General features: G+C 35.0%; 6 protein-coding genes across 7 annotated transcripts; 4 read left to right on the top strand and 2 right to left on the bottom strand.

Annotated features, from left to right (window-relative positions):
- Positions 1 to 382: 382 nt before the first annotated feature.
- LOC108834043 (uncharacterized) lies at positions 383 to 2,351 on the bottom strand. 2 transcript variants are annotated; one of them, XM_018607413.2, is made up of 4 exons: positions 1,787 to 2,351; positions 1,643 to 1,707; positions 1,013 to 1,103; positions 485 to 627 (listed from the first exon to the last, which is right to left on the bottom strand). In XM_018607413.2, the coding sequence occupies exons 1-4, from the start codon at positions 2,316 to 2,318 to the stop codon at positions 617 to 619; spliced, it is 699 nt and encodes a 232-aa protein (XP_018462915.1). In that variant the 5' UTR covers positions 2,319 to 2,351; the 3' UTR covers positions 485 to 616. The 2 variants fall into 2 exon arrangements, with proteins under 2 accessions (XP_018462914.1, XP_018462915.1); XM_018607412.2 differs by lacking the exon at positions 1,013 to 1,103 and having other exon boundaries at positions 383 to 627.
- Positions 2,352 to 6,527: 4,176 nt separating this feature from the next.
- On the top strand, positions 6,528 to 8,223 carry LOC108834042 (uncharacterized). Its single transcript, XM_018607411.2, has 4 exons — positions 6,528 to 7,063; positions 7,196 to 7,249; positions 7,541 to 7,666; positions 7,782 to 8,223. Exons 1-4 carry the CDS (start codon positions 6,671 to 6,673, stop codon positions 7,983 to 7,985), a joined length of 777 nt encoding a protein of 258 aa, XP_018462913.1. The 5' UTR covers positions 6,528 to 6,670; the 3' UTR covers positions 7,986 to 8,223.
- Positions 8,224 to 13,039: 4,816 nt separating this feature from the next.
- Positions 13,040 to 15,043, bottom strand: LOC130508507 (uncharacterized). The gene is made up of 3 exons (XM_057004055.1): positions 14,609 to 15,043; positions 14,035 to 14,512; positions 13,040 to 13,956 (listed from the first exon to the last, which is right to left on the bottom strand). The coding sequence occupies exons 1-3, from the start codon at positions 15,041 to 15,043 to the stop codon at positions 13,040 to 13,042; spliced, it is 1,830 nt and encodes a 609-aa protein (XP_056860035.1).
- Positions 15,044 to 16,954: 1,911 nt separating this feature from the next.
- LOC108841030 (equilibrative nucleotide transporter 3-like) lies at positions 16,955 to 20,348 on the top strand. Its single transcript, XM_057004054.1, has 8 exons — positions 16,955 to 16,996; positions 17,081 to 17,176; positions 18,328 to 18,483; positions 18,574 to 18,717; positions 18,816 to 18,921; positions 19,012 to 19,184; positions 19,342 to 19,758; positions 19,910 to 20,348. The coding sequence occupies exons 1-8, from the start codon at positions 16,955 to 16,957 to the stop codon at positions 20,021 to 20,023; spliced, it is 1,248 nt and encodes a 415-aa protein (XP_056860034.1). The 3' UTR covers positions 20,024 to 20,348.
- A 2,184-nt stretch (positions 20,349 to 22,532) lies between these two features.
- On the top strand, positions 22,533 to 23,373 carry LOC130508506 (uncharacterized). The gene is made up of 4 exons (XM_057004053.1): positions 22,533 to 22,724; positions 22,798 to 22,864; positions 22,960 to 23,088; positions 23,176 to 23,373. Exons 1-4 carry the CDS (start codon positions 22,675 to 22,677, stop codon positions 23,371 to 23,373), a joined length of 444 nt encoding a protein of 147 aa, XP_056860033.1. The 5' UTR covers positions 22,533 to 22,674.
- A 95-nt stretch (positions 23,374 to 23,468) lies between these two features.
- On the top strand, positions 23,469 to 24,454 carry LOC108833052 (uncharacterized). The gene is made up of 5 exons (XM_056997390.1): positions 23,469 to 23,629; positions 23,721 to 23,857; positions 23,928 to 24,008; positions 24,098 to 24,175; positions 24,261 to 24,454. The coding sequence occupies exons 1-5, from the start codon at positions 23,545 to 23,547 to the stop codon at positions 24,342 to 24,344; spliced, it is 465 nt and encodes a 154-aa protein (XP_056853370.1). The 5' UTR covers positions 23,469 to 23,544; the 3' UTR covers positions 24,345 to 24,454.
- The last annotated feature ends 782 nt before the right edge of the window (positions 24,455 to 25,236 follow it).

Genomic DNA, 25,236 nt, shown 5'->3' with positions numbered 1-25,236 from the left:
TGTGAATCTGCTCTAGAGACACAACACGAAAGAAAGCTGGACATTGATGGACATTTTTGGAATTCTGGTAGATTAGTGATAGGTGTTCTTTCTATGAAGGAGAAGTTCATGCATTTGGGTCAGATTTTCTTACGCGTAACAAGTCCATAAACTCAATAATTATTGATATATAAAAATGTGACCGACTTAAAAAAAGAGTTGAAAGGTGAAATGCTATAGAAAACAGCTTTACCTGAAGGGGATAGAAGGAGATTATTGTTTGCAAATCCAAATAAATAAAACTAGGATGAAAAGCCACAAGAAAAATACAGAAAGTTAAGATTTACTACACATTACAGGTTCGAGACTTGAAAGAGTCTGAGCCTAGTACACAACAAGCAAGCACACCATCAAACTAGTTTATTTATTTATTCCAATAACAGACATAAGGAAGCGAAGTCTAACACAAACATTTGCAATATCATGACTATCCTGGTTGATCAAACTCGACTGTGGAGGCTCGACCACGCCTGTGAAAACATAAAGAGCCTTTAACTCTTCTGCGTACGTAGCACTCCTTGCAACACTGTATCCTACTACCTTCCTCACCTCTTCCATCTTCTCCCATATTTTCTTCTCACTGTACACCTGAAAATCACAACATTCCTCGTTAATTTCATCAAAACCCTACTTATTTCGACAGATTCACTATTTTGAAATCATCTGTAGAATCAAGAAGAGAGTTGAGTCCAAAAATGTTACTACATGCCTAACTATATGCAAAGACACCATCACACTTGAAAAAAACATCAGTCCAAGAACATATTCAAGATGTCCCTTATAAAATTGGAACGATACATAGAGAAGATTAGCATGACACAAAAAATAGTAAAAAGAAAAAAAGAACATATTCAATACATTTCCGGTAAAGCACACCAAACCACCACAATTATAATTAGTGTATGCACAATCTGTCCTCCAAACTAAAGAACCTAAAACATGAGTTCAGATGGATGAATCGCAAACCGGTTACCTGCACGCCCGGTTTTTTTCTTTTTCTTAGTTGTGTTTTTTCGTTTCTCTTCCCCTGTTCCACTTGGCGCACTTACAGCTTGGTCTATAGGCTGGTCAAGACATCAGAGAATGATTTTAAAACAATTTTTTAGTCAGTTATCTAGAGCTTCTGACACTGGTATAACATTTACATCTTAAGGGTGTTGACATCCACAATTACGAATTAACCTTGGTTCTTGAATTTTGATCCTTAACCAGGACATTATAAATAAGCATTTGGATTTAAAGGACTGACACGGCCTCGACATTACTGGACCCAACCTATAAACTAAGTTCATATCAAACATCACAAGACCATGTATAGAATTCAACATCGAACAAAAAAGTTCAACAAAACCATGTTGATGTTGTTGACCTTCCCTTTTTCTAATCTTGACATGCCATGAACCATATTGCTTGGGGTTTTCACCCATAGAAAGCAACAAGACAATTACTAATATATACATGGCAATGCAAATTTTTAGTTATTGGGCCAGTGAATCACTCAACAGCATAATCATATTAGTATATGCAGAATGTTCAGCCGTAAAAACAACACCAATAACAACAATGTTTGCAGATTAGAATTGAGAATGGATTAAGTCTTAACCTCGTTAGAAGATGTTTCCTCTTCCTTTCCCGTTGAAGCTTCAGTTGTACTGCTCTCAAGCTCCCCTGCAAAAAAAAAAGCGTCGAGTCTCGATAAGATCTATTTCAAGCAAAATAACATTTTTAGATAACCTTCACAAACAACCTTCATGTCCAGTCTTAGGTTCTTCTTGCTTTCCAGTCTGATCTTGAACCTTCTCTGATTTGGAATTTCCTGAATTTTCACCATCTTGTTCTTTTTCAGCTCTACCCTCGTCCCTGATTTTCTCTATCATGCCCGTTGATTCTTTCGCCATCTCCTCATCTTCCTCACTCTCTATAAGAACCGGTTTCGCCTCATCAAATTCGGCCATGCCTATAGCACCATGACCAAGCTTGACGTCCTCATCAGACGAATATTCATCTTTCTCCATTCCACTTGTTTCTTCATTAGGAGGAAGAAGAGTTCTCATGACCTTTTGAGTGCAAGCGTAGTTAGCCAAGAAGAGACAAAAAGGAACAGAGGAGATGAAGGCGATGGTGGAGGCGACAACAAGTGGAGGAATCAGGAGTGGAGCTGAAGAAACTACAACACCAGCTGTTAGAACCTTCTTCCCAACACTTACTGCCTTACTCCAAATCCAACTTATCTTGCTTTCACTCTCGAAACACTCATTCTCCTCCATTGTTTGACTCATGGTGGTATCTTTAATTCTGCCAAGAACACAGAGTCGAAAAGGGTATATGCTATTATTCTGAGCTCAAGAGAGAGAGAGAGCCATTTTTTATAAGTATGTAAATTTCATTAAGCAAATAATGACACAGAGAGATACATTTTAGTGCATCTAAGTTGCTAATCAAAACAAGAGTGTCTTAGGGAACCATAAAAAAAAGGTAAAAAAGACTCACTAGGACAAGAAAGGTTCATGCAAACACAATTTCTAATACATTGAAGGAAATAATTAAACATATCCTGATAAAATGGTTAGGTTTATCTTATCTTCCACTATTATCAACTAACTAAATCAACCTAAACAGATGAAAACTCTAACAGGAAAAGGTCTAACTAAAGACGAAAAGACCACAAACCTGTTTAGGCTGCAGGAACTTCGAAAGCGAAAAAAAAAACTAAAGCAGATCAACAGAGCAAGGAGGAGAGAATAATGGGTAGAGACGGAGAGAAATAGAGACGGTACAAAACTTCTTTAGAGAGAAACAAAGTGGAGAAAAGACACAAAGAAAGACAAGTGACACGGGTCGAGAACTGAAGATTGCATGGGTTTATGTCGCAACGTGCCTCTTTGCTTTCTCATCATCCACTTGTTCAATTGATCCTCAGTCGTGGAAAAGAAATGGTTGTGTTCCTAGACCTGATTTATTTAAAATCAAAACTCCACTAAGTTATGCGCAGATCTATGTTGCCATGAGAACGATCATTTCAACTTTTTAATCGTATTTTTGTTTGTTCGTTCACAAGATCAGTCCTAAGATCGTTAGCAAAAAAAAAAAAAGATCAGTCCTAAGATAAAACCCACAAAACTAAAAAAATTTGCACTAAGATCTATAAATCTTGATCATTGTTTTGGATATATTGAGAGGTTGACCAAAATAAAATAACCAACATAATCAAGTTTTTTTATGAATTTTTTTATAGTATTATCTAGGAAATTCAAAATTTTATATTGCATGATGTTTTGAATGACTTATTCGTCATGATTACAAAACATCATGCATGCATGGCTAAATTTTTCATTGAAAGACTATTTCGAATTTTAAAATGACACAATATAAAATTTTGATTCACCAACCCTCGAGCTTCCTCCTCCATGTCTCAGTTATGGTTCTGATCATGATCGATGGCGATGACAATGAAGTGATCGATAATACTCTCTGCAAACTTCAACCGTCTATCTTCTGTTTTTCTACTAGGCCCCAAAATTTCTATGATATGTGTACTTTTAATTTAGAACAATGGGCTGAGCCTAAAACAAACTGAAACCATCTCGGCTTATAATATTTTCTTTTCCTGCTTTTTTAATTTAAATATGAAAATGTCAGTTTACAAAAAAAAAAAAGTTTGAATGACTTATCCTACTTTCCATCACCCAAATAAATATATATTGTTGGGCCTCGATTGTAAAATTAGTATATAATATATATTAAAGTATAATATATTAATACAATTTTATTAAAATAATGAATTTATTTAATTATATAAATTAAATTAAATTGTAAATGTGAAATATTTTTTTTTTAAATAAATGTAAAATTTATTTTAAAATATAAAATTTAGTTGGATATAAAAATAATTTTAGATATTATTAAATAAAATAAGTTAATTATATATAATTTATCATTATTTATTTATTGGTAGAGTAGTAAATGATTCATATATAAATATTATCATTAAAATTAATATATAATTTATTTATTTTTAAATAATATATATGTTTATTTTATAATATTTGATATATAAATATATAATATTTTATTTTTTATTAAAAATAATGAATTATATGTTTAATTATATAAACTATATTATATTTTGAATGTGAAATATTGTGCTTTTAAAAGTTCAAATATCTAATCAAAACTTTTATTTTTAAAATATAAATTTATTTTTTGATAATGAACATAATTTTTTATATTATTAAATAAAAATAAATAAATTTTATATATAATTATTTTTGAATTTTATATATCTTAAATGCAAATGTTCTATCAAATGCTTTATATGAGAGTATTCGAAGAACATTAGCATCTTGTAAATGTTGATTGGATAATAACGAACATAATCTTTACTAGATTTTGATCCGCCCTACTGGGCAGATATTATTTTCACTTTTGGACTATGAATTATTTCTTTGTAATTACTGAAGGTATATATTTTAGTAAAAAAAATTATAATAACTTCGGGCATATAAAATGTCTTTTGTAAACATTTTTTTTTTGTTTCTCTTGCTTCGTTTTATTTCTTCTCCAATGAACATATTTTTTTGGTTTGCTGTAAACAAAATAATTTCAGAACTCAATTGTACGGTACTTTATATTAGTTTTTTGTTGAAGCAGTTCATATAATGATTTTAATATATTTATTGGAGTAGAAATTATATTAAAATTAGTCAAATAAAGAATTGGTAAAAACAATTTTTTTTCATTTTTTTACATAGCAATTTGACATGTTTCCATATTTTTCAATATTAACATTGTAATTTTTATTTATATAAAAATTAAAATCATCTGTATTTTAAATTTTGAGTTTAGTTTTTTTTTTGTCAAATGAGTTTAGTAAATGTGAGTTGGCCTCATAATTATCTAATATTGTTAAAACCCATTCCTTGAAAAAACTAAAAAGTTTTTTTTTTAACTGACGGTAGAGAACTCCCTCGAAAATCCAAAGATCACTCGTCATCTTCGAGATAGAGCTCATTCCAAATCAATCTGAGAAAAGGAATGGAGATCGTTATTGAAAAATAGCAGCATATAAAGGTTTGAACCGTGGATCATCTTTTTTTCAATCGATCTAGGTATTGTGTGCTCTTTATTAGATTCTAATAGTTCTTGATCTAAATCATGCAACAGGAGCACCGTCAAGCAATGAAACTAACAGTAGAAGCTCTGTTGATAAAAACCCAGCTCCATAGAAACCAGACTCAGAGGAAAAGATAATGAAGTTTCTTCACGATTTCCAATTTCTGTGATTGCTAATTCAGCTTTGGTAGTCATACCAATGAAAGGATTTCTCTAGGTTAGAAGTTGTAGTCAAGGTTGGCCATGTATTTTAGCACCCTGTTAAGAAAAGAGAGAAAACTCATGATTCAGTTATTAGTGGAGAATCGATGTACATATATATATATAAGTAAAAAGTAGTTTTAATCTTATTGTTTGGTCTATCAGGACATTCAAGAGTATTTCCTCCATAATTGGTGTTTTGTTTCCAGGAATGAAGCAATTTGAGAGTCAGATGCCATTCATCTCTGTAAGGCTTGAGATCCTTGATAAGACACATTTTTCTTTGGTTTGACATGTTTTCTTTGAGAGATGTATGAATAGTCTCTCATCTTAGTATCAGTATATATAGATGGTTGAAGAAATCTAGGTGAAGTTGACTTTATGGCAAGGGTAGATATCGCAACAATATTTTATCCTTTCTGTTTTTAACAGAATCATATATATCGTCATTTATGTGATTCAATCTTAGATAGTATTAAACTTGTTTGCGTTAAACATGGAATATAATTAGGGAAGTTTTATTTAATTCATTGTGTATTTTTAGAATATCTTGGTAATCAATCATTAAATTTTACAAATTTATTGCACATAAATCGTTAGGGAATATTGCATTTATTCTGTTTGTGATTTTTACGTGAGGAGAAAGATAAACATGACGGGCTAAAGAAAAAAAACGGGTAGATAGCTGAAAAGATGTAACCAAACAATGTTTTGTCTAAAACTATAATTAGTATCCAAACAGACTGAATTTTAAAAATGCTATCCATGTAACCAATCAATCCTATTTTATACTTGAGTTTTAATATGTTAGATGTTAATGTTCTGCCAATCAAACCCTTATATCGGAGAGCAAAACTGATTCCCATCGTCTATATTTCCTTATCCTCACTAATTGCATTTGTCGAGAAATGTCTTTCAAAATCCATAAGTGAACTTACTACAGGCTGTTCTGAGTTTCCCTGGAACTACTTCTAGGCGACACCGGTTGAGTTTCAATTTTTATGCTTTGGGTTTTATAGCGTTCCGAACTCTTAACGGTTGGCTCATTTTTAACACTTGACGCAATATAGTTCATTAGTGGTAGTGGGCTTGGGCTTGGGCTTTGTATTGTTATATCATATACTTGGGCTTTTTCATATCTAATGAAAGCTGAGGCCGACAAGAAAAGAAGAACCAATAAGAAAAAGGTATCATCATCATCTAGAGCGTCTTCTCGACGGCGAAGAGTAACCACAAAAACCTCGTCCAGTCCTCTTCTTCCAACCTCCAATCGCTCTGCGAGAAAATCAAATCTCATGCTCTCTCGACTATCATCATCATGAAGGCTTGCAATTTCATGTCCCCTTCCGCTCCACCAAGATTCACCACTCCATACCCGCACCTCCGCACGTACAACAACACCTCACGCGCCGCAGCCCCCTTGCTTCAGGTGAGATCCTTCCAGCGCGGCGACTTCGACCGTTTCGCCGATAACGTCAAGTCCGGAAAGGCCTGGAGAGACGCGTGGCGGACCGCCAACGACGGGTTCGAGCAGTTCGTGTTTGAGGCCAAGAAAACGGCCGAGCGAATCGACCGTGAGTACGCCGTGTCTCGCCGTCTAAGCTCCGCCGCGAGTTCTGCCGGGGACCGTGCTCGGGAGATTGATCGTGAGTATGGGATTAGCCCACGCGTCAGGACCTTATCCGCCGATTTTAGTAGAAATTTCCCCAAGGTAAAATTGAATCTCAATGTGATGTGATAGACAAGGACTTGAGCAATGACATCACTTGATTGTTACTACCTACATGGCTCTTACTTGTGCTGAGTTTTGTTTTTTTTTAATGTCCATGTGTTTGTTTTACAGTACAGGAAGCAATTCAGTGACTTCTTGAATACACCTCTCGGTGGAAGTTTTGCTGTAAGTATTACATTGTTACTTTTTACTTTATTAAGATGATTAACACTTCTCAAGTCAGTATCAATGAGTAGCCTGATCTGCCTGCCTTTTGTGTTGTCTATAATCTCTTATTAAAAGCTACAGACTTGGACTATTATGAATACCAGAATTGATTTTCTTTCATGTTAGATTTGACAGACGTATAAACACTGGAATGATTTGTATACCAAATGACTTGGTAGTTTTTTAAAACTGAATCCTAACAGAGTTAATAATTCTAATCTTGGATTTGCTTTGATTTGCATTTTCCAGACCATTTTCTTTCTTTGGTTTGCTCTCTCTGGATGGCTGTTCCGAGTGATTATTGTTGCCACATGGGTTCTTCCCATTGCTGGTCCTCTTCTCATTGGTGCAGTCGCCAATAACTTCGTCATCAAGGTATGTAGCTCTTGCCCTTTTTTTTTTTTGTCTATATTCTTCCTTTTGGTGTATGATATGACGCGACCAGTATTATTGAACCAAATGCTGTTGAAACCTCTGTTGTACCACACAGGGAGAATGCCCAGCGTGTAAGAGGCAGTTCATAGGATACAAGAACCAAGTGATCAGATGCGAGGGATGTAGGAACATTGTGTGGCAGCCACAAGGCGACTTCTTCTCAAGAGACGGTAACAACAACAATAGCAGCAGCAACAAGGGTAACTCTAAAAAGCCGCCTAAGTCCCAAATCATCGATGTCGATTTCGAGGAGAAATGATGATCAGGCGATTAAAAAAATTGTGTGTTCGGTAGTAACAGAATCATTTACTGTTTTTGTTTGTTCTATAAGCTGCGGCGATGCAGAAAGGCACTCGTTCTGATTGTTGTGTATAATATATTATAAGGCCTTTGTGTAGATGAACAAATGTAGTTTCCAAGGGTACCCGAGGCGACGAGAGACTTTGAAAGTAATTTATACCTAGTCAAATCATATGAAGTAGCATTTTACAAATGTAGTTTTCGCTTATGTTTACTTTTTGGGAAAATTGTTTTTTTTGGGCAAAAAAAATAGTAACTATGTCCCATTAGTCTAATCTTATATTGGTTATGTCTTATTAGACTAATTTTTTTTAAAATGGCAATACTACTCCTAATTTCAATTAAAATACAAAATAATAATGAAAAAAAATATTAAGTATTAAATTATATTTTCAAACGAAAATGATTAAAAAAATATATTAAAATCCAAGAAAAAAAGAAAAACGACGAAGACATTTTTGCATCGGGACTGATCGATCCCATAATCACCCGATCGATCCGAATCAGTCGATCCCGATAAATGTTCAGAACAAAAAAAAATTGCGGACCATATTCTGATCGAGCGAAGCCCAGGTTAGCCGATCTGCAATAACTCGATCGACAGTAGATCGATCGGTCGTATATTGGAGACCGATCGATCCCGTGTCCAGGTTAGTCGAAAAATGATTTTTTGGTTTTACTCGGTTAAGTCCGGTTGGATTCCCACTTGATTTGAACCGAACAAGCACGAATCTACACTATTAAAACTCAATTTCTAATCTATCAAACCTATTTTTCTCTGCTCCTTGGAGAACAAGGGGTAGAATATCATATTCCCAAGTTTATAAACCCTAACTCAGTCAATTTCACTCTGATTTCGACGATTCTTGAACCTAGCTGAGAAGATTTTGTGATCTGTTTCTGAATTTATCACTATTTCAGTCGATTTACAAAGGTATGAAATTCTATCACCAGTATTATAATTCGAAAATATATCTATAAAAGAGGCAATTTTTGAATTTGTTAAATTGTCTGTTAAGATGATGATTAACGAAGATTTCACACACAATCTATTATTTTAATGATTCATATTAGTTATTGATAGCTATTATATTTTAATTATGTTTAATTTTCAGGTATGGAGTTGGAATTGCCGAGTCGTCAATACGGTGAAGGCTTGGAACCTCAGGTTAAAAAGATTAATAACAGCTGCCGTTTGAAACTGCTCGAATTGCTGAGAAAAAAAATGGAACCAGAATATGATGAAGTGATGAAAGATCCCCTTTTCTCGCATATTATGAATATCGAGAAAAATAATCTGAAGTTTTCGGCGAGGCTAGTACACTCTTTCTTGTGTAAGGAGTTGATAACAAGCAAGAGACATGAGAAGTGGTTCACCTTTGCTAAGAGACCTATGCGTTTCGGATTGCAAGAGTATCATGCTGTAACTGGTCTCAAAGTAATGGAAGAAAAGAAAAGTAGGTTGGTTAAATGGAAAGATGATGATGGTTTTTGGAGCAACCAGATAAAGACAAGAGGGAAAATCAACTTGCAGATCATAAAAACCCAGTATTTGGAAGAAAGCAGTACCTGGACTTGGGTTGATAGGGTGATGCTGGTCTATCTTAGTGAAACTGATCGATCTAGTCGGTCGATATAGTCGGTCGATCTAGTCGGTCGATCTTAGTGAAACTGATCGATCTAGTCGGTCGATCATGTTAAATATATACAGACTAACTATATTTTCCGGAATGGAAAATGATCGACCAACCACATTTTAGGTCGATCGGGGAAGATCGATCCGACGTGGATCGATCGTTCGTTTGCTTAGATCGATCGATCCTGTACCCAGGTTAGTTAAAAATCGAGAGCCTGGTTTATCTCGGTTTAAGTCGGTTTAAATCACACTTGATTTGAACCGAACAAACACGATTTTAAGTGTTCAAAATCGATAATTGCAAGATCAATTGCCCATTCCTTTTCTCCTTCAAGAACAAAAGGGAGAAACCCCAACTCTAAACCCTAATTCTCTCAATTTTATCCCGATTTCGACGATTCCAAAGCCTAAACCACACAAGATCGAGAGCTCTTTCCGATTATATCCATATTCCAGTCGATCTGCGAAGGTAAGAAACTCTATTCCCACTTTTTCAATCCGAAAATATAACTTTAAAAGGTTAATTTTTTGAGTTTGTTTAGTTGTTTTGGGTTAAATCGTGTATAATGGTAATGATGAGGAACAATTTCGCACACAGCCCATGCCTTAATACATAGTTTTAAGTTTTATTTTAAAATTTAGGGTTAGTTCTTAAAAAAAAACGAAATTGAAGGGTTAGGTGTTTCAAATTATGTTCCTTTGATGATTTCTGTTGAGTGTTGAGGTGCATTAGAAACAAATCAGTGTATATTCCAATTAACTTGATTTTATCTTTGAGAACTTATTTGTTAAGTTTTTTTGCAGCAAAATGGTGAAAAAATATGCAAGGAAGAAGAACCAGAATACACCATCAGAGGCACCAGAGACACATGACACAGTAGCTGCTTCGTCTTCAGCTCAACCAGAATGTGATAAGCCTCTAGAAGCAGCTCCTTGGCCTCGGGATCCATTGACTCCATTCGAAAATATCAGAATTCGTGGACACCCTATCGAGAGTAAAAAGATGCTGAAAGAAGTTTCATCCTACAAAAACCATGACTACAATGCTGCTTGGAGTGATTACCACTGCATTCTCTACAATGGGTTGCAGCGGATGACATTCAAACCAACAAAATTTATCTGCGATTACACTACAAAGGAGATGGGAATTGTCAAAGATGTCAAAAAGATGTGGAAAAGTATGGGACTTGGGACTCTTGGCTACACTCCGGAACCTATGTATCCAGACTTGGTAATACAGTTTCTCTCTTCAGTTGAGTTACACTACAAGTCTGAGCAAAACAAAGTTGCTAGCGAAGGCAAACTTACTTTCTTATCCAGTGGAGTGCTTTATGAGATGTCTATACAGGAGCTGTGTACTCTATTCGGATTTGAACCCAACCATGAGGCATGCTCTTTGTCCAAGTTCCCTTGTGCGGCTTATCTATGGAATATGATTGCAGACACTTCTTATGTTTCTCGGGAAGCTAAACTTGCAATGGTCAGAAACCCGGTATTGCGAGTGGTAGCAAAATATATGGGTCATCTTTTACTGGGAAAGGAAGAAGCAGGATCACTTACGGAGGATGAAGCGCAACTTATTCATTATGGACTTCCAGTAGCTATCAGGCCTAAGTATGGCCTGAAAGAAGAACCTCCAGCAGAGCTTTCCATAAACATGGGAGCATTGTTTGCTCAGATGTTGTTTGAAAAGAAGTTTAGAGGTCTCCATGCTTTGGAGAAAAAACCATTGGAGGATTCTATTGGCAGCTTACTTACTCGGATCTTCAAGTTCTATGATATAGATCTTTCAAAGACTCCTTGTGTGACCAAGATTGAGAGATTTGATGAGCAGTTCTTCTTCAACAGCAGGACTTTTTACCCTGGTAAAATTTACCGTTTTACGGTTCCTGATGGGACTATCCTTCACTGCAAGCTCCCACAGCCTACCATTACGTCTTTGACTTCTGCGGAGAACATGCGTTTTATGCCTTCTTCTAAATTTCTTTGCCCGTCTCCTCAGCCTGCTACAAAGCGTCGCCGTGGTTCCTCTTCTTCAGGTCCTGCTCAAGGGCAACATGAGGATGATACCATTCATGATATCCGAGTGGATCATACTCCAGATCCCTCGATTGAGTACTTGTTGCCCGCATATACTGGTCAGTATGACTCTGGAGCACCGCCATTGGATGGTATACCGCAGCAGCAGTTTGCCTGGACTGCAGATACATTGGTTAAGCTTTCGACAATGATGCAGACGGTGTGGGGTGCACTTGCAAAGATTAGATGTCCACCTCCTCCTTCCTGCTGCCGCGCTCCACAGACTTCAGAGCCTGCTGATATGACTGAAGACATTCCTGACATTACTAGACACATGGATGTTTATGATGCGGTAGATGAACTATCCGACGGAGCAGCAGATGCAGAGCGAAGTTCACGCCTTCTTAGGAGCAGACGAGCACCAGGACAGAGTAGGAGCGCCAGTCCTGACGACCATAACTGATCACTCTCAGTTCATATTATTCATTGTCTTATTCCATGTTTTTATTGACGCCAGCTTGTACTAGTTCTTATGTTTTTATCCTAAATTTTAATGTTCTTCTGGATTTATGTTAAAGTTAAAGTTTTATGTTAAAGTTTTTATGTTTTCCTGGATTTATGCTTACCAAAACAATGGAAATCGAACTGAATGACTTCCCTGAGAAAGGGATCGATCGTTCTTGATCAAGAGATCGATCGGTTGTGAAACGATCGATCGTTTTGTTTCGGTCGTTCTTCATGGAACGATCGTTCTGTATAAAATGGACCGGTCGATCTAAGCTGATCCATCGTTCTGGATCGATGTTTTGGCACCGGTCGATCAAAACTGCACCGCTTCGTCTGGCAATTCTAAATATATTGAGATCGATTAGATAGATCGACCATGACATAAAACGATCGATCGATCCTTGTATTTTGGTCGGTTTTTGCAGTCTGGGAAGTCCAGTACTATATTGCTATCAACATGAAATTTAAACAAAGTTGCATAAAACATGAAACAATGTAATTAGAAATTATTCTTGTTGTCTAAAAAACTAAAACAAATAAGTAGAAATCAAAAAAATATCTTCTGAAAAACGAAACAAAGTTGCCCATAATAACAGCAGACAAGTCGGCTATATTGGCATCTTGCAAGTTGCTCTGTTGTGGCCACTACCAGAGCATCTACTGCACTTGCGAGTCTTACTTCCCTGTGATCCTTGTGATGATCGAATTTTGTCTTCAACGGTTTCATATCTGCTTTTTCTTTTTCTTCCAAGAGCCCTTCTTGTTTCAGGCGGTAGCACTTCTGAGTTTTCCACATCTTCTGGGACGGACCAAGAGTCTTCAGGCACATCAATAGGATTAATGCTTTCCTGCTAAGCTTCTCTCCAAGCTCCCGTGGTGTACATAAAATCAGTCAAAGTGTGTGCTTCTCTGCCAACAGAATAACCGGCTTTTATTGCGTGTCTACAAGGAATCTTCAAGAGGTTGAACTTCCCACAAGAACAAGTCCGGTTATCTAAATCAACAAAGTAATCAATTATATCGCCTTTCACAAGCATCTGACTATCTGTTATAGGGTAAACTACGAAAGTTTTTCCCTTCTCGATTCTCCTTTCAATCTTTTCCTCTACATCTATGGTCAAAGGATGCTTATGTTTTGAAATCTTTTTCTTACGCTTAAAAAACCACCGTGTCAGCATTTTTCTAATACTGTCCAACAAAGGAATAACAGGAAACTCTCTTGGCGAACGCAAAGCAGAATTTATAGACTCAGCAGGGTTGTTTGTCCTAATGTCATACCTGAATCCAATAAATTGACATCTAGCCAATTTTTTCACATCTGCTTCCATTAGATAGGTTCCTATTGCTGGACTGATATTGCAGACATGACCAAATATTCTCTTAAAATCAGCAACTCTATAAGCCTTCGAAGCCTTAGAAACCAACCCAGCTAATCCCTTTCCTCTGAAATATGTTACCACATTATTCAACAAATGATGAATACAAATACCATGTGCCGCTAGCGGATACACGTTCTCAACTGCCTTCGCAATAGATCCTTGTCTATCCGAAATAAAAGCCAAGCCATTACCATCAGCAACAACCAATTTTAATTGTCTCATAAACCATTCCCAAGACTGATGATTCTCAGAGTCTACTATCCCGAATGCAATAGGATACAAATTTGAATTTCCATCTAAAGCAGTTGCAACCAGTAGCACCCCTTTAAATTTACTCTTCAAGAATGTTCCATCTATAACAATGACACGTCTCATAACATTGGTGAAGCCTATAATTGATTGACCAAATGCTATAAATAGATATTTAAATCTTCCATTGACGTCAGTCTCGTAAGAGGAATGGGTACCTGGATTGGCCTCTTCCAGCATGTGCAAATATTTTGGTATTTTTCCATAACTTTCGTCTGGAATACCTCTGACGGCATTGATTGCATATTCACGGGAATCCCATGCTAAAGAATCAGAGATCTCACATCCATAATCATTACGCATAATCTGAACAATATATTTTGCTTTAGGCCCTTCTTTGACACCTTCGAACTTATGCATGATGAGACTGCCTATTGTTTTCGCTAAAGTTGTCTTACCGCCACTGGATTTGTTTGAAGGTGCGCATGAATGTTCACCGACATACTTATTAATAATAAAATATGTAGAGCCCTTCAAACACTCTGCTCGGGCACCCCAATAGCACACCTTATCAGCACATCTAATACACCAAACTGATTTATTGGATTTGGTAACTGTGTAGTGAAAGTTATGCTTCATTGCACATAACTCAAACCTTGCCTTTAACACTGTTTTGTTGAGGAAAAGATCTCCTTTCTTAACAAAATCGAGCAAAGAACTCTTTGCTAAAGTTTCTCTGTTTTCTTTTTCAGAAATGATTTTGTCAGCATCATCATCATCATCTCCATCAACCTCCTCTTGCTTCATCTTTCCTTTCTTCTTCTTGTTATGCTTGTCAGCATCATAATCATCTCCATCAACCTGACCTTGCTTCATCTTCCCTTTCTTCTTCTCATTATCTTGCTTGGCTTTATAGGTAACACACAATTGAGTTGACGGATGCTTCTTACAAAATCCTAGAAAGTTTTGAACTTGGCTTGAGTTTGCAATGATCACTGGTGGACATTCTGATGAATTGATCAATCCAATAGGTAGATAACTCAATTCCAAATCTGCATCCGTTATCTTTAAACCAAAATCCTCAATTAGAATTTTCTGAAACTCTTCAATAAAGGAGCTCAATTGGAAACCATGTAACCTTCCTCCTATCTTTGCATCAACAGAAAAACTCCAACCTGAAGGTACAACCAATTCCCAAACACCACATGAACCATAGACATGAATCATGGTAGAATGAATGTGAAATTTTTGTGAAAATTTGGTGATCAATCAATGGAATATAGAAGATGATGTGAGATGTTTTTATTTGGGTAATCACGTTTTTTTTATTGAAACGATTTTACTTTTTTTTTAATTTTTTTTACGATTTTGTTTTAAAAAAAATATTATTTCTATTTTTTTTTGTAAATCGATTTTAATAAATAAATAAGGAAACAGAATATTCCCAAAATATTCTCTTCTAATATTATCCTTATCCGTAGAACCTGTATTCTAAAATAGGTAGAATAGAGTAAATATGTTAGAAATCGATTTCTACTAGTTTTAGATTTATAGCAATATGTAGATTCTGATTTCTACAGGTTTTAGAATTTTAGTAAAGTGTAGATTTCGATTTCTACGGATTTTAGAATTATATGTTAAGCGTAGAATGTGTTTTCTAAAGATTTTTAGATTACTATTATTTAAGTAGAACACATATTCTAAACAAAGTAGATTCAATGAAAAAAGTAGAATACGTTTTCTACTATGTAGAATGTCAATTCTACCTTTTTTAGAACAAAATATGAATTTATGATTTAAATATTTTTTGAACTTAAAAATATATCTATAAGTTGATATAAGTATTTCATCAGCATTTACTATTTTCTGAATTTTTTTTGTTTGCTAAACTATTTATTTGATTTATTTTAGAAAATATTAAAGGGTATTAGAGGAAAAAATGGTACAAAAAAGAAATTAGACTAATGAGACATAGTTGCTGTTTTTTTGGCCCAAAAAACAATTTTCCCTTACTTTTTTACCTTTACCAGCCTCTTCTTTTCTGACTTTGAAACACTGCCTCCTTAGGTTTCTTTACGCTTGCCTTTATTTCGACAACTTGAAGTTTGAACTTCATCGGGGGATTCAATAGAATCATCATCAACAACACGCACGCATTGGGTCATCTCTCCGGTGTGTATACTCACAAGAGCCATCTATATGATACCAAAGTCGCAAACAAAAATAAACCGACTTAGAGAGTTGCCCAAACTTGACAAAGAAAACAAACAACAAAGTATACAATATGGTTAGGTATTGGTTGAAATATGGTTAAGTGTATAGCAATGATTTTTTAATTTTGAAAATATGTAAAATTAAATGTTTTTTTAATCCGTGTGCACGAACCTAAAACGACAAGTAAAGTGAAACAAAGAGAGTATGTCGTAATAGTAAGACTACTCCGGCGTCATTTTGTATTTTATGATGTCATCTTACGCGGTTAATAAAAGAGATAATTCGTGTAAAAAATAGCTACATTAACTTAAGTGTGTATTAGTTTGCTCATTTCTTATCATGAAACTTTTTTTGAGAGAATTTTGTTTTCAAATTCAGAGTACACTATTTTCCAGGTATTTTTTTCCAGGCATACTAAAAGATTTTAGACTATTAAAACTTTTATCATGTTTTGTTTTCTTATCTTTTGAGTTTATTTCATCCTGTAAATATTTTCTTTTTTTCTTGTTAAAAATGCCAGTTGTATCAAATTGGAAATAAAAGAAAGGTTTCTAGACAATACATAAGACCTTAGGGTATTGATAGGGAGAAAAAAAAAGACCTTAGGGTCTGACAACCTCGTGAGTGTTATTTTTAAAATCGTTCAAATTTGCTGTCAAACCTTAAAAACATATATTTATCTTACTCACTCATCTCCATGTTTCAAAAATCTTTTTTTTGTATCAACATGGTTTTTTTGCTCTTAATAAAATCAGGAAAATCGTTGTCTTTGCAATAATTTCATGTGCTAAGTTTCAAGTACCTGTAGGTTTTTGCACCAAAAACTGTAAAGAAAATACACCATCTTGTGTTCCATCCAATTTGTTGTGTCTTCAAACAGGAGTATGTTCTTTTGACTTTTTGAGCGCCTGTAACTATTTGAAAATGTTGGATGCATGCGAGGACCAAGCTCCTGAGAAGTTTCAGGTAACTTTCTACAAAACTCAGATGGAAAACCTAAATGTTTAATTGTTTTCTCAGATTCTTGTTTATATATGAATTTGAAAACAGGGGAAGTATCAAGCAATGATAGTTTGTTGTATTCTTGGAATCGGATCTCTTGTTTCTTGGAACAGTATGCTCACTATCGCAGATTACTACTACCAAGTTTTTCCGGTTCGACTTTTGTTTCGGTTTGGTTCATTCCCATATTCAAAATTTGTTTATGTTTAGGTTCAATAAGAAAATGCTGGTTTTAAACGGTGGACAAAAATTGGAAATGAAAGAGAACAACATTGAACCAATTCAAATTTTTCAAATTAACTCTTGAAATCTGATGTTCTGTTTTGGTTATCTGAAAAAAAAATTCGATTATTTTACCAACAATGTTGATTTTGAATGGTGAACAACAAATTGAAAAAGAATGAGGAGGAAAGTTAAAACGTATATTTTTAATATAAATTCGATACATATTTCATTTTCACTCTTTTTGTAGCATTATAGATTAAATTATTACTCATCAAAATTGGGAATTAAGAGGAATTTATATTGTGTTTTAAATTACCAGTTGTTAATTAATTCTCAAGAATAATTTGATAATATAATTAATATATAATAAATCATTATTATTTCAAACTAATATTGATAACTATATAGTTTCTCTGTTTCATAGGAAATGTTATTTTAACACTTTTTCTTTTTAAACAAAAAATGCAGAATTGTTACTTCAAGCTTATATTGATAACAATATAGTCTCTCTATTTCGTAGAAAATGTTATTTTAACACTTTTTTAAACAAAAAATTCCACTATAGAATTTTGATATAATTTATATCTTTTAAATTTAATATTAATTATAAAATACATTGATATTATAAATAATTTTATTTATCTCAATCGTTATTGATTAAATAGTTGTAATAACGAAGAACATAAACACAGTTTTTTAGTTTGTGCAAAAATGTCAAATGACATTCTTCATGAAACGGAAGAGTAGTATTTTGAAACTAAATTTCAAAATAATTCATAATTTAAATATTATATTCTTAACTAAAATTAATATTGATAATAAAAAATGTAAATTCATTTTATACTAAATTCAGTTAAAGAGCCAAATTACAGATTAATACTAGTGATTAACGATATTCAATTAGTATGATACAATTGGTAACCAATTTTATTTGTTGTGAATTTATTTTCACTTGATCTAATATTTTATTAAATTTTCTGTTATCATTTACTTTTCATTTGTATTTTCATTCTTATCCCCTATTCTTGTAGTGGTCATCTTTGACCAGTCGAATAACATGTTTCTAGTAGGTTTATCATCCTTCAAGGGTTCTACCACTTGTATACCAACCATTTGCGGTTGGAACAATCCTCATTCTCGCATACCATGAGTCGAAAATCAATACTCGAAAACGAATACTAATCGGTTACATTCTATTCACAATATCCACATTCTTGCTCATAATGGTAAGTTTAGAGGCTTTCTCCCTACATTATTATTTTTAATGAGACTGAATTTATTTATGAACTCAAGACCCTAAGAAACTCAAAAAACAGTTGGACTTGGCAACAAAAGGTCTCGGTGGAATCGGACCTTACATCGGTTTATGCGCAATTGTATCTTTGTTTGGCATCGCCGATGCTACTGTTAAAGGAGGAATGATTGGTGATTTATCTTTAATGTGCCCTGAAGTCATACAGGTTTAATAATATCTAACGTATTCAAGCTCTCTAGTTTAGATAAATAAGATTTGATAAACTGGTTTTTACTAGATACACATCTTCTTGCTTCATTTTAGTCATTCATGGCTGGCTTGGCTGTAGCTGGTGCTCTAACATCAGCGCTTAGGCTAATAACTAAAGCAGCCTTTGAGAAATCAAATGACCGTCTACGAAAGGGCGCAAGTAAGCTTAGCATTGTTATGGAGAACACATATATTTCCAGTGTTTTAAAGATTCATCTCTTGTGTTTTTTATTTTTTTCTCTGTGTGCAGTGATATTCTTAGCAATCTCAACATTCATAGAATTCCTCTGTGTGATGTTATATGCTTATGTGTTCCCAAAACTACCCATCGTTAACTATTACCGACAAAAAGCCGCTTTGGAAGGATCCCAAACTGTTGCTGCTGATCTTGCCGCTGCTGGTATCCAGTATCAATCAAACTGGGTAATTTCAGATTCCTCAAGAATCACTACTTTCTTTTACAAGATTCTTAAAAAAATATATCTTGATAATTATTTTTTAAACAATGAGATAATATTTCTTTATCTTTTTCAAGATTCTGTAATTTGAAACATAGTTTGATTTCCTAATTTTTTTGTAGACTGATTATGATTCCAAGAGTCAAATGCTAAGTAAAAAAGATCTATTGCTTCAAAACATAGACCATGCAGTGAATCTATTCCTCATCTATGTTTTGACATTATCCATTTTCCCTGGGTTCTTATACGAGAACACAGGACAACACGGGTTAGGGACTTGGTACCCACTTGTCCTAGTAGCGGTGTACAACTTTTGGGATTTGGTTGGGAGGTACATGCCGCTGGTGAAATGGCTGCAGATTAAAAATAGGAAAGCACTAACGATTCTGGTTTTGTCCCGTTATTTACTCGTTCCGGCGTTTTACTTCACCGCAAAATATGGTGATAAAGGATGGATGATTATGCTCATTTCTATTTTGGGATTAAGTACTGGCCATCTCACTGTTTGCATTCTCACTGTAGCCCCCAAAGGTTACATGGTAATCAATCTACTCTTCTTACGGGTTTGATTGTTTCTTTGTTATTACATTTCTGTTTCTTATAACCATGAGTTTATACAAACATAAATAAGATTGTAAATTAACAATCAACCTCTAGCTACATTTTTATTCTAATTTGTATTTTGTGAAGGGTCCGGAGAAGAACGCATTGGGGAATCTGCTGGTGACTTTTATATTAGGAGGAGCACTTACAGGAATTTCGTTGGGCTGGTTATGGCTTGTTGGTAAAAAAGATGCTTTTTGAGTTCTCATCAAACGGTTACTCACATGAGAACCTATTCAGCTTCATGAACCCAATAATATTTGGGCCAGATAAATGTTTTTTTTTTTGACTAAAGCAAGATAAATGTTTGCTTCTCAATTTATTTAATATACTAAATAAACAGTAGTTTAACGACAACATATACCGTTGTTGATTCGTCCGGTGGGTTCCCAGTGAACGGATTGACGTACACTATCCCATGCCCGCTGAGTTTCCAGGTTCCCGAATGCAATCGTTGCAATGATGGTGTTACTGCCTTTGAATCTGCACGGAGCTGAGAATGTTTTTGCCTCACAGCAGCATAGTTGATGTCACCCTTGAGACATCGTTAGCCGAACTGAAACTGACGGTCTTGAAAAGTCAGAATCTGGTGTGTCTCTTTGAAAAATCGGGAAAGAAACGGTAGTTTTCATTTCCGAACGGCCTAAAAATTAAATAAACAGACATTATAAGAGTTTCTTTAATAATTTTTTAAAATAATAACATTTACAATCTTTAGTGCCACACTGGCATGTGGCGTCTGACTAGAAGTGTGGACTATGGGCAAATTGCCCTTGGAATCAGGCCTCATCTGGGCCGCCGAGTTCAACTTCAGATTCAGAGTCGAAGAAAGACACCATTACCATTTACCTCTGGGACAAGCAGCCAGTGACGGACCCATGTATATAGAAGGGGGGTCGGCTGACACCACTTTTAATTTTAAAAATATGGTTTGTTAAGATTGTACAAATGAATTTCGCTAGTTCTAGTGGTGTCTTTATTTCGGATGACACCCCTAAACCAGGAATCCTTCCTTGACACCATTTTTTCCTTTTTAGTTTTTTTTTTTTGGTAAAATATTAAATTGATTATACCAAATTTTCTGTTTTTGACAGAAATTACAGGAGAAAACAAGTAGCAGAGAAATTGAAAAGCAAGCTAAACAACAGAGCTAAACTCAACAAGCTAAGCAAGTACAAAGACTAGAAACAAGGTTTAATAGAGAAGGTAGCCAACGAAGCAAGCTCAAACCAAGGGAGATGGCAAGGACCACAATACAAACAGGTTGCCGCGAGAAGAAGAGAGATGGGTGCCCTCAAACCGTGATGCTACAACTTCCTACAGCTTCCGGAGCGCCTACAGAACACTCACCACCCCAAGAATCACAAGTACAAACTTACAAACCAGCACGAGATCTACAAACCGTGGCGGCACGAGGCGGGTCCGTCACTGCAAACAGCTCATTTATTTTAAAGCCCATCCTTTCTGACCCAGATTTTAAAAAATCATGGGTCCGTCACTGCAAACAGCTACAAAAATCTGAAAAATGCAGCATTTACATTGACCTCTTGGTTACCCTCTTGGTTACCATCTTATGCTCTGTTATTGTTGAACAGAAAAAAGCTTGAAGCCATATCAAAGGATAAAGATCGAAGCCATGTAATGTTGCAGGTTGGTATTTCTAACGAGGACAAGGTTTTGGACAGCATAATATAGCTTGGATATGAAATTTAGAAGTTAGCCAATTAAGTAAGAATCACTTGCAACAAAAACATAAACTCAGACAATAAAATATATCACATTCCGAGCGTAGCCAGAAGCGTCCTAAGATGATGTTGACCATAAACTTTTTTAGTAAAGTTTTAACAAAAAGTTTTTTTATACGGCTTCAAAGACCTTTTTCAATGTATATTTTTAAAAAAATTAGGTGTCTTGAACCGATGTTTCTCAAGACCATCTCTGCGCGTAGCACGGACCGACCCTAATTTAAAATATGAGATTGTTTTAAAGTTATATAATTATATTTTTATATTATTTATTAGTAACAACTAAAAGTACAGTTCACATAAAAATAACCATTTATATAATATATAAATTAAACAGAAAAATAAATATACTATTTATGTATATTTTCATATAAATAATAGTCCAATGTAAATTTAATATGATAAATATTGAAAAGTCTAAAATATATAGCACCATTTTTTAAATAGTATATAATTTTTATTATATATTATCAGAAAATTTTAATCCACAAAAGAAAATATATTTATGTGGATATATGAGTCATATTTTAAAAATATGAATTATACAATTGACGGTTTATAAGATGAAGTAAAATTATTCAGTATAATTTTTACTCTATATTATCACTTAAATAAATTATAAAAAGTAAAAACAAACATAATCTCTAGTGTTGTACTCGACTACTCGTATTATAATAGTGTAGACATTTTTTGTGAGATAGTTAATTTGTTGTAATTCCGTCCAATTTCTCAAGAATTAAACTAAATTGAATACCCAAAAGCCAAAGCCTAGGATCTAATGGTCCGAGTTGTGGTTAGTTCATTCACACGTCAGAAGACCCGATATATAGCACAGCTTCGTTCAAACTTTTTTTGGCGCTCATCTGATAATGAATAATGACGTGGCACTCACGTGGACACTCACGTGGACAAACCAACCGACTCTGAGTCTCTGACGCTAGAATCCTTTAATTCGTCTTCTTCTCTTCAACGCTTCCCCCCCATCTTCTCTGTCTCTCTCTGTTTCTTCTCTTTTTTCCCGAGAAACTCTTTATCGTTAGTTATAAAGAAAAGTGTCATTGTTGTTTCCCTCCATCGTTCAACAATAAATAAACCCTGATCATCGAGATGGAGCGATCAAAGGTTCAAGAAGCAGAGAAAATGAAAGAAACCGATCGGTGAGTAGTGAAACAAGTCTCCTCCAAGTTTTATTCCTCTGAGAAAATGGTGCTTTTATCTATTTGTTTTCAGAGCGCCGCCAATGAAAGCAGAGGAGCCGAACGCCGCTTGTGTATCAGCTCTTAATATGATACTCGAGGTCTTCTTCTTCGCAAGAATGTGATATAATCTTTTCTTTCTTTTTCTTTTTCTTTTAATCTGATTCGTTAAGAATGTGATATTGATTTGGTGCAGTCTCTGATGAGAACTACTATGTTCTCATGCGATCTCGCGATAACCCTTTTTCCAGTACAGCATCAGGAAGTCGTACAAGCCTACTTAGACAAGTGTTACACCCTCTTTCTCAACAAACTAAATCTTATGGTGCTTCCTCTCTTCTTCTCTATAACCTTTTCTTTACTACTCTTTATTTTCTCTAAAGCTTCTTTCCTCTACTCTTCTCTCTTTCAGGAAGAAAATGGTGGTGGTGGTGTTTCTGAGATTTTGATAAACGTCTTGGAGATTCTGCCTGGCGCGAACCGTCACTTAGGATTCTGCGACTTGGTGAAAATGAACTGCACGAGATGCAAGATGGATACTGCATATCCACCACAGCCTTCTTTTGGTATATACATCATTGCCAATTCACTCAGAGAAACCAAGGCATAGTCCATCTTCTTCTTCTTCTTCTTCTTTTTTTTTTTTACTTTTTATCTTTTAAAAGAGAACAAGAATTACCAGTAATAATAAGATTATGGTTTTGGTTATTTTCATCATCACAGTCTGCGTTTCGAGGATTTTACGTTTGAAAGAATCCTTAAAGTCATCAAGATCAACTCTATGGCGCCTTGCAAAACGGAAGGATGTGAGAAACTAAGCTTTGTTGATCATATTATCCCTGTACTTCCTTCTGTTTTTACCATTGGTAAGTCTAATTCATAACCTTATATAAAGTTATATTGGAGCAACATAGAGATTTGAATCCCTCTTCTATTTTTTTTAATGGAATGATTTAGCTCTAGAGTGGGAGAACAATGAGACTGAAGAAGAGATACTTGCTACCACTTCTGTTCTCGCTACTGAAATTGATATTAGTAAGATATACAAATACGAAGGTGAATCACCACAGACCAAATACAATCTTGTGTCAATGGTAAGTATCTAACTTGTTTCAGTTCCATATTTTACTGTCGAGAAGATTTAATGTATCAAGACCATTGCAGGTTTGCTCGCATGGAGATGAATACGCTTGTGTTGCTTACGGAAACAATAGATGGGTCAGTTTCTTTCCTTCTGAGCAAGAGGTAAAAAAGCTTATAATTTATTTACTTTGTAATAATACAAGCAAGTTGTTCGATCTGTGACTTAGCGATTTGTGTGTTGCCTTGTCTAGGCTATAGGTGACTGGGATAGTGTTATCAGCACTTTTGTACGTCTGAATATGCGACCTGAGCTTCTATTTTTTGAAAACGTAAGCTGCTTATTAGTTATTATGTTCTTGTTTCCTTAAGTGTGTGTGTGTGTTTTCTCAACTCTCTACCTACTTGGAATTTCAGGATATGCAGAGGAAGCAGATTGTGAACGCCCAGATAAATACACCAATCGATGAGAAAAATAGGATAGTACAAAAATATCACTAGTGTCATGTGGTGCTTCTTTGGATGTTTAAAGAGAGATTGGGTGTGCAATTTTTTTTTCTTCACACCCTATCCTGATTGGTATGATGTCTCACTGAATAAAATAACTATTTTCTAAATTCACAGCTTTAGTTCGGTTTGTTATTAGTATACGTAGACTATACAGTGTGTTGTTAACGGAATCTTAGGCCGAATCTTCCTTTCCCCACAGAATCTGATCACACTCTCCCAGTAGCCAACAGCCTGTGGTATCACCACGCAACATACTTACAATGTCTCATTTCACAACAAAACTCAACTCAACAAGTACAAAGAAAACTGTTTAGTCTTTACCTCTTCTATAAAAGCATCATGTCTGACACAGACCCACCTGTCTTTCTCATATGCTAGGCAGATGTGTTGTTCATTTTCACCACAACCAACCTGCATACAATTCCATATTCTGAGCCTGTAACCAACAAATTCAGAAGAGCATATAGCTAAAAACATTTGCGACCCTTTATCAGATTTTACCATTGACACAAGCCGGTACTTAGTGTTTGGCTCTAAGCCTTCGTATAGTCTGCTCATATCTATCTCCCAGTCCAAAGCCTTTGTTGTTTCAGATATCTCTTTTTCCGTTTCATGCTTCTCCCACTCCAGCACTAGTGTGGCAAACCCCAGTAAAACACCAACAATCGTTTAAATGAAATGATCGATGTCATGGTTAAAACTTTTCTTACCGACTGTGAATATAGGCGGGCATCTACTAATAATGTGATGAACAGTGGATGTACAAATCAAATGACTCCAAATGAAGAAATGTTTGAAAATCTCAATACAAACATCAATGTTCCAATACGTGTGGGAAATGGTGCTGTGCTTCTGCCAAAAGGGAAATGAGACATAGCAGTCA

This window comes from Raphanus sativus, chromosome 2 (assembly GCF_000801105.2).
Source record: "Raphanus sativus cultivar WK10039 chromosome 2, ASM80110v3, whole genome shotgun sequence".
NCBI lineage: Eukaryota > Viridiplantae > Streptophyta > Magnoliopsida > Brassicales > Brassicaceae > Raphanus > Raphanus sativus.
This window is presented reverse-complemented; position numbering and strand designations above follow the sequence as displayed.